The following is a 7851-nucleotide window of genomic DNA, read 5'->3' as shown; positions in this document are numbered from 1 at the left end:
AAAGCTTACCCACCCCCCTGCAAAGCCCCTCCAGCCTCCTGGGTTGGGGAGGGATCTGTGTGGAATAGTGGAGATGCATGGTTTGGAGTCGGACAAACCTGGGTTGGAATTTCAGATTTTACTACAAATTCGCTGTGTGACCTTGGGCAAATGACTAACCCTCTCTGAGCCTTAGTTTCCCAACTGGAAAGTGGACATAATGAGGTGGAATGAGATTATGGATGAGGTTTCCCCCACATACACACACCCCTGTCCCCCTCTCCTACACATTTGTCGAGGCCTCAGACATCATACGTACTCTCGGCCCTCCGGACCTCCTTGTAGCCAAGGCTTGGGTGGGGGTCAAATGCTTCGGTGGGGCCTTCCTCTTCAGAGATAACCTTCTCTCCGGCCTCCTCCTCCTCATCATCATCATCCTCCTCTTCTCTCCGTGCCTGCTGCCCTGGCTCCGCACCCTGGCCCTTCTCTCTGTCCACCAGATCCTGGGAGGGGCCCTCGCTGGCCCCCTCAGCCTGGGGATCTGGGTGTTGCTGGCTGGGGAGGCTGGCTGGGGGGTGGGTGTTGGCGACCTCCTCCTCCCCGGGGGCCTGGTTGTCCTCCTCGTCCTTGGACCCCTGCCCAAGTTCCGTGGAGGCCTGGGGCCCGGGTCTGTCCGTGTCTTCGCCATCCTCCTCCACCTCATTAGAATGCCCCCTTTTCTCTGCATCCTTGGAGGACGTCTCCTCTGTCCCTTCTGCAAAAAGAATAGAGCAAAGTCGGGCCCCAAGGACCAGGCTGCTCCCAGGGTCTCCCCAGAGCCCAGTTTCAGATCTTAGTCATTGTATCCCTTCAATTCCAACGAGTCCAGCCCGAGACACCCATGACAGAATCAGGGTTACCCTCTCCGCGTCTGGCTTTCACCTGAGCACAAATGAATTGTTTCTTTGTAATTCTACCTCTTAAAGAAGGAGGTGATTTAAAAAAAATAAAGACCTCGGGAATGACCCCAGAAGGTAGAGCCTGAATGGAAAATTCGGACATCAGCTGAACTGCTGTGTGATCGTGGGCAAGGCCCTTAACCTGTCTGTGTAAGAGGCACCATTACTGTGACTGCATTGTCCCCTCCACGCGGGGACTGTGTTGAGCATCCTGTGAAAGTGCTCATTCTCCAATAGCTGTCGTTTTCATCAGGAGGGGTTTTCTTGTGGTTGCTCTGAAGACAGCCTTTCACTAGCAGAAGCCCCGCCCATCACTAGAATGGCTACCGTTGCACAAGCACGACCTCGTCCATCCCACCATCTGGCGCCAGGACTCCTGGCGAAAGTGCTCCCATGCTGCTTGCAGAAACTCACACTGATCCTCAGGGAGGTGAGGAGGCCTGGCCGTGCTCCTGAGGTCCATGGGCGGCAGAGCTGAGCCCCGAGTCAGTCCCAGCCTCCCGGGGCCGAGTACAGTACAGGTTGCTCTTTGCGCTGACACGGAGCTGCTTCCCTTATTGAAGCTTCCAGACACACACACACACACACACACACACATACACACACACACGCACACACGCACACTACACTATTGCTCCTCCCACAGCCCATGGCTGGCATCCATAGCCATCCAAACACTCATTCCCATGGAGCCCGCATGTGGGAGTCCATGCCATGCTCCAAGCCAGCGGCCGCTGGGGAGATGGCCCTGGCCATGAGAGGGCGCCTGGCCCCACCAGCAGGCTTTCCGAGGGGAGGCCCCTGAGAACCCGGCTCCTGGAAATGGGCCTTATTCACCGCCTTCCGCATGCAAAGGGCAGGGCCTGGTGGGGCAGTGTGTGGGTGTTTGCAGGTAGGAGGATGAGTCAGAGAATCCCCTTGACCTACACTGGGATCTCTCTGACCCCTAAAAGCTCTCTGGTTTCAAGAAAGATGATTCATTTGGTTGGACCGTTGTCCCATACACTGAAAGGTGGTGGGCTTGCTTCTCGGTCAGAGCATATTCCCAGGTTTCGGGGTTCGATTCCTGGTCTCTCTCTCCCTTCCTTTTCTAAAAAAAAAAAATAAATCAATGATTTACATATCCTCAAGTGAGGAGTAAAGAGAGAGCAGATCCAGGTTCATTCAGTGTTTCGAACCTACTCCTCTGGGATCCTCCTGCACTTGGTGACGCTAAGGCACCAACTCCCGGGAAGCCGTGTGCTCGGGACAGGCGCCCTGCTGCAGTGGCCGCGGGAAAGCCAGTCAAAGTGGCCCACCTGCCGGCCGGACACTTCCTGCTCTGAGTGTCGGCCTCTGGTGGGCAGATGGGACCGACGGAGGGCTTCGGAGTGAGGCAGACGCAGACTCACAGGTGCAGTGATGCCTCGGACGAGGGGCTGAACCTCTCTGGGCCTCATTTGTAAATGGAAGGAAATAGCAGCCACCGTCCAGTGCCTCAAGGAGGGCTCCTGCCTCCGGGACCCTCCATCTACCATGGCTGCTGTCACTATCCCCTCCCTCCCTCCCCCGCTCTCTGGCCAGGCTGGCCAGCACTGACCCTTCAGCGCAGCCTGGTCGTTCTGCTGCCCAAGAACTTCTGAGAGTTCATCCTCAAAACTGCCGTGTTTCTTCTGCTGACGTGCCCTCTCCTTGGCACCTAGTGGGAGAAAAAATTCCCATTTGGTCTGAGCGGGCACATCTGTCTGTGAAAGGGAAGGCCTCCATTTGGTCATCTGTGCACTGGGCACAGCACGTTCCAGGCCGGCCCAGCGAGAGGCGGAGAGTATTGGCTGCCCCTGTCCCCTCCCAGCTGGGGCCCAGCTGGTGGCCATACCACCTCCAGACTCAGTTTCTCACCCAGAAAATGAGATCAAGCCTGCCTGCTGCCTCACAGAGCAGCCAAGACTCAGATGGAGCAGAGGGTCCCAGGGGCAGAGGCAAAGAGTGGGCCCCTCAGGACCTGGCTGGGAGCTAGGGAAACCCTGCAGCAGGTGGCAATGGTGACGGTTACCCTCATGGGGGCTCTTGGTTCAGGCAAACCCTGCTCACCCTGGACCCCTAAGTCCAGACACTTGGGAGAAAGCCAAGCACATGCCAAGGCCAAGCCCAGGGCTGGCAGCTGCTGCCATGAGCCACAGACCCCCGCTCCCTGCATCAGCCTGAGGCTGCAGCCACGGCCTGGGACTGTCCCCTCCTGTGCCCGGTTCCTGACCGTGGCCCCTTGCCCAGACCAACTCTGCAGCTGGCACTGATTTTTCCCCCAGGATGGGAGCTTCTGGAATGGCCATAGGAGCCTGGCCCAGTGGTTGTGGGCAAGGAAGTGTGCCCAGAGGAAAGAGATCCTCTTTGCCACCCAATCTCGAAAGTACGGCTGAACTGCAGAGACTGGGCGGTATTAGGAGAGCGGTCTCTGATCTTGGCATGTCCCTATCTCACTGTGTGACCGTGGGCAAGACTCTCAACCTCTCTGGGCCTTGATCTCTCCACTATATCGCGGCCGACTTGACCAGGTGGCATGGAGGACCCCACCGTTCCACTCTCTGGTTGAACAGAAACAGCTGCGGACCAGAGAGAACCAGGACCACTATATCGCGGCCGACTTGACCAGGTGGCATGGAGAACCCCACCATTCCAATCAGAAACAGCTGCGGACCAGAGAGAAACAGGGCCTTCCGCCCTGACTTCCTGACTCCCAGTCGCTGGAACTGACCCAGATGCATGCGCGGTGGCTGGACGTACCTTGGAGAGCAAGGTCTTGGAGCTCTTTCAGCAAGTTCTGGTGTCGCAGGATTGAGAGGATCCGCTCATCTGCAAGGAAGGAGGGTGTTATGGGCCGCGGCCAGAGGACAGCCGAGGGAGAGATTGCCATCGACAGTTTCAGCTGAGCACAGGGACTTCACTCTGGAAACTCAACGCCTGGGTGGCAGCGGAAAGACTGGGCCTTGCGATAACACTTTTGAAATGACCCCCTCTCCCAGGTGCCGATCAGTCTTCTACCAGCAGAAAGGTCAGCCACTGTCCCGGCACCCAGACCCTGGCCGGGGGAGGGCAGCGCCAAGGGGGGTACCCGCCTCCATGCCTGGGCTCGCGCTGGCCGATCCCCCCGAGTGCCCTTTCTTCATTTTTCTACCTATTGGTTTCCAACTTTTCTCTGAACTGCCAACCCCAATGCTAATGTTGGCTCCATCCAACAGCTGCTTAACTGCCTGCTTAGCAAAGCTTTCCCCTCATGCCCACCCGCAATGCTCCTTTTTTCATCACATATCTACAAGGTGTCTGCCAGGTGCCAGCAGCTGTTCTTGGCACGGGAGATACAGCACACAAAATCCTTGTCCGCAGGGAGCTCGCGTTCTGGTGGTTGCTGTTCCAGCCCTGGTTTCATTCTGCGCAGAGTCCTAACTGTGTTCCTATTTGTCCCTCTGCCCGTCTGTACGCTCCAGGAGTACAGGGCCCAGACCTCCTTCATCTCCCTGTACCACTCAGGCTGCAGCACAGGCCTGGGCGAGGCTGGCACTGTCAGGGACAGTTGAGTTAAATCACTGAATTCCATCAAGAGCCACACACCCCTGTCCTAGCCTTTCAGCCCAGCAGGCAGCAGCCCCTCCCCCGAGCCTGGCCCATACCTCCTCGGAGTGTCTCAAAGCACTCCTGGCTCACAGGCATGGGGCTGGGCTTGGAGAGCGTGTCAGAGATGACCTCCACGATGCACTTCATCACCTGGAAAGAGAGTGGGGCGGCTGGGGTGGGTTGGGGCATGGGACTCAGCCCCTAAGGCTCCAGGGCAGATTTCTAATGAGGACATAAGGGCATTTGCTCTTGTCTTCGAGAGTCCATGGCGGCCTGGCTCAGGGGCACAGCTCTGCCTTCTCAGACAACAATAGTCATGATAAGAGAAAACCCTTATATGGTACTAGGGCGCCAGGCACTCCAATCCCCGGGCCAGCAGGTGCCCCTCTAAGGGGGGTGGGTACCTGGGGCCTTCTCATCTCCAGGGGTTTCTCTAATGATGGGGAAGCTGCTCCCGGGCATCAGACATCTGTTCTGCAAAAGCATCTCAGTCTTGCAGATGCCCAAACAACCAGCTATGTCCAGGGAGCCTTTCTGGACCACCCAGAGGAGAACAGAGACCTTCCCTGGCTCTACCCTGGCTGGAAACAGGACTTGGACGACTGTCCCCCAACATCCACAGTGTTGTCACACGCAGGGAGTGACAGCCTCATCGTCTGGCTCCACATTCACCCAGGGACGAGTCTGCTGGCTGGAGGTGGGCACACATTGGCTGTCTCTGGTGCCCATCCCAGGCCAACAGCAGCCCTCTCTCTCTGAAAGGTGCTGTGGATAACTGGGCACCTGATAAATGCATATTGGAGGATGGTACCAACTCTAATGTGGTATCCTCACTGTTACCTTGGGAACGACCTCTCTGAGCCTCAGTTTCCTCACTTGTGAAGTGGGAGAGAGAAGAACCTCCCAACTCGCCTCCCAGGGTGACAAGGCACCGACGGGAAAACACTCTATAAAGCGTGAAGTGCCACCCTAACCGGTTTGGCTCAGTGGATAGAGCGTCGGCCTGCGGACTCAAGGGTCCCAGGTTCGATTTCGGTCAAGGGCATGTACCTTGGTTGCGGGCACATCCCCAGTAGGAGGTGTGCAGGAGGCAGCTGATCGATGTTTCTCTCTCATCGATGTTTCTAACTCTCTATCCCTCTCTCTTCCTCTCTGTGAAGAATCAATAAAATATATATATTTTTTAAAAAGCGTGAAGTGCCACACACACACCCAGGGAGAGATACACAACTCCCAACCTGCTTCAGCTGGCTAGTTGCGGGCACATCCCCAGTAGGAGGTGTGCAGGAGGCAGCTGATCGATGTTTCTCTCTCATCGATGTTTCTAACTCTCTATCCCTCTCTCTTCCTCTCTGTGAAGAATCAATAAAATATAATTATTTTTTAAAAAGCGTGAAGTGCCACACACACACCCAGGGAGAGATACACAACTCCCAACCTGCTTCAGCTGGCTAGAGTGGGGGGGGGGGTGCCAGGAGGTGTCAGTCAGGCAATGCTGGTCGGGAGAGAGGGAGTGGAAGGCTGTGTCTACGGGATACCAAGGCAACCTGTCCAAGGATCCAGGGCGGCAAACTGGCAAACAGGCTGTACAGCTGTCAGCATCCTGGGGATGGAACACTCAGGTCTTTACCAGCTGTTCTGGTGCCCCTGACCCCAGGCTCCTGAGTACAATACAGTGACCTGAATGTCTCCCAGGAGGGACCTGGCAAGGAGGGCCCTTCAGCCTGTGCCTTGCATGTCCCTGCAACCCCAGACCTTGCACTGGGAATAGCAGATAACCAAGAGATCGTGAGAACAGACTCTGAGAGAGAGAGACTGGGTCTGGATCCCAGGAACCATGGGGAGATTAAGAAGGGGAGCTCTAGAAATAACAGCGCCCATCTACTGAGGACCTACTGTGTGCCAGGTACCTCACCTCTGATTCCTACTCCTCACAACTCCCCACAAGGGAAATATTATTACAGATGGGAAAGGACGTTAAGGGATTTCCCCAAAACCTCACAGCTACAATGAGTGGTAGAGGTTTACTACAGGCCCGTCTGCCACTGAAGAATAGGAAACACGATTGAGCAAATGGATGCTTTGTGTTCTAACCATCGCCTCCCTGGAATGGAAGACAACAGCTCCTGGAAAGGTGGGAAGCAGACATGTACCGACTCTCAGGTGGAGGTATCCGCGAGCACCAGAGCCTGGACAACAGCCCCAGCTCAGACAGGAATGAATTCCAAGTGTACACCCAACACCAAGTGTCTCTTGCTGGCTACAGAGCCTCCATCAGCGTCTCCTAAGTCTCTTTCCTGAGTGACATCCATCATCAGCCCTAACTGGCTGGGACCCGGGGTGCAGAAGCCATAACCAAGAATGTTTTCATTGTGGCCCTTTGGGAGAGCCATGGCTTGAGTGCCTGTGGGGTGGGGTGTGTTGCTGGCAGAGCCCTGGGGGGAGGGGAAAAGAGAGGGGGAGGTGAAGACCTGGCTCCCCCATGTCTGTAGACAACCACAACCACAGAACAGAGAAGCCACCCCCCACAGCCCTCGGTGGGTCTGCCAGATTCGGGATGCTCGACGGTGGGTCTGGCACCCCAGCCCAGCAGACAGGACACGGCGGGCCCCATTGGGCTGCGGACTCAGCTCCGAGGAAGCTGGGGCGGCAGGGCCATGGGGCAGTCTTTGATCTCTTCTTTTGCAGGCTGTCCCCAGGCTCAGCAGCCGCAGTGCTGGCTCTTGGCTTTCTGCCAACTCACTTCTGCAGCTGCCCAAGAACTGACTGTGAGGTGTCCCCTGGAGCCTCCTACCCCCTCCTGGGGCGTCCCCACACCCCCTCTTACCTCGGTGTCCCTTTTATTCATCGGGCTGTTCACAGGGAGGGCAGTGACTGGGAAGAAAGAGAGAGAGCTGGGGTCACTCCTCTGTTCTGAGCCCAGTCCTTCTTGGCCAGGTTCCTCAGGGGCCCAGTCACCCCTTTGCTCCCCCTTAAAACTGCCCCCACCCAAATGAGACACTGGGGCTGATTTTGTTTCCCTTCCCTGGCAGCTGCCCCATGAGGGTGTCTCCCAGAGGCTGCCCTGAGAGCCTTAGCCCTTCCCTTTGGGAAAGCTGCTCTGAACGGGGTGTGGGAGCTGAAGGCAAGTGTGAAAACAAGGCTCAGGGCTGAAGGGCTTGGGGCGGGAGGAGAATGCAGGGAGAGGTGGCGAGGGAAAGGAGATGGAGGAGGAGGAGTGTGAGATGACGCTGAGAGGAAGAAGTCAAGGGCAGGAAGACGGAGAGCGGGAGGATGGAAGAGGGAGAGAGGCAGAGCCCGCGGCAGCCCTCCCATCTCCCCCGGTGACCTTGGCCAGGCAGGGCGC

At 56.9% G+C, this 7851-nt stretch overlaps 1 protein-coding gene across 1 annotated transcript in view; it reads right to left on the bottom strand.

The window, feature by feature from the left end:
* CHGA (chromogranin A) overlaps nucleotides 1–7851 on the bottom strand; it is a 27699-nt gene that overhangs the window by 3292 nt on the left and 16556 nt on the right. Inside the window, exons 2-6 of the mRNA XM_014549042.1 lie at nucleotides 7333–7569; nucleotides 4562–4655; nucleotides 3678–3746; nucleotides 2497–2595; nucleotides 299–733 (exon numbers count right to left, since the gene is read on the bottom strand). Of these exons, the coding sequence (XP_014404528.1) occupies nucleotides 299–733; nucleotides 2497–2595; nucleotides 3678–3746; nucleotides 4562–4655; nucleotides 7333–7569 (934 nt within the window). The remainder of the gene's footprint in view (nucleotides 1–298; nucleotides 734–2496; nucleotides 2596–3677; nucleotides 3747–4561; nucleotides 4656–7332; nucleotides 7570–7851) is intronic.

Source organism: Myotis brandtii, unplaced genomic scaffold (genome assembly GCF_000412655.1).
Source record: "Myotis brandtii unplaced genomic scaffold, ASM41265v1 scaffold535, whole genome shotgun sequence".
Taxonomy (NCBI): Eukaryota; Metazoa; Chordata; class Mammalia; order Chiroptera; family Vespertilionidae; genus Myotis; species Myotis brandtii.
This window is presented reverse-complemented; position numbering and strand designations above follow the sequence as displayed.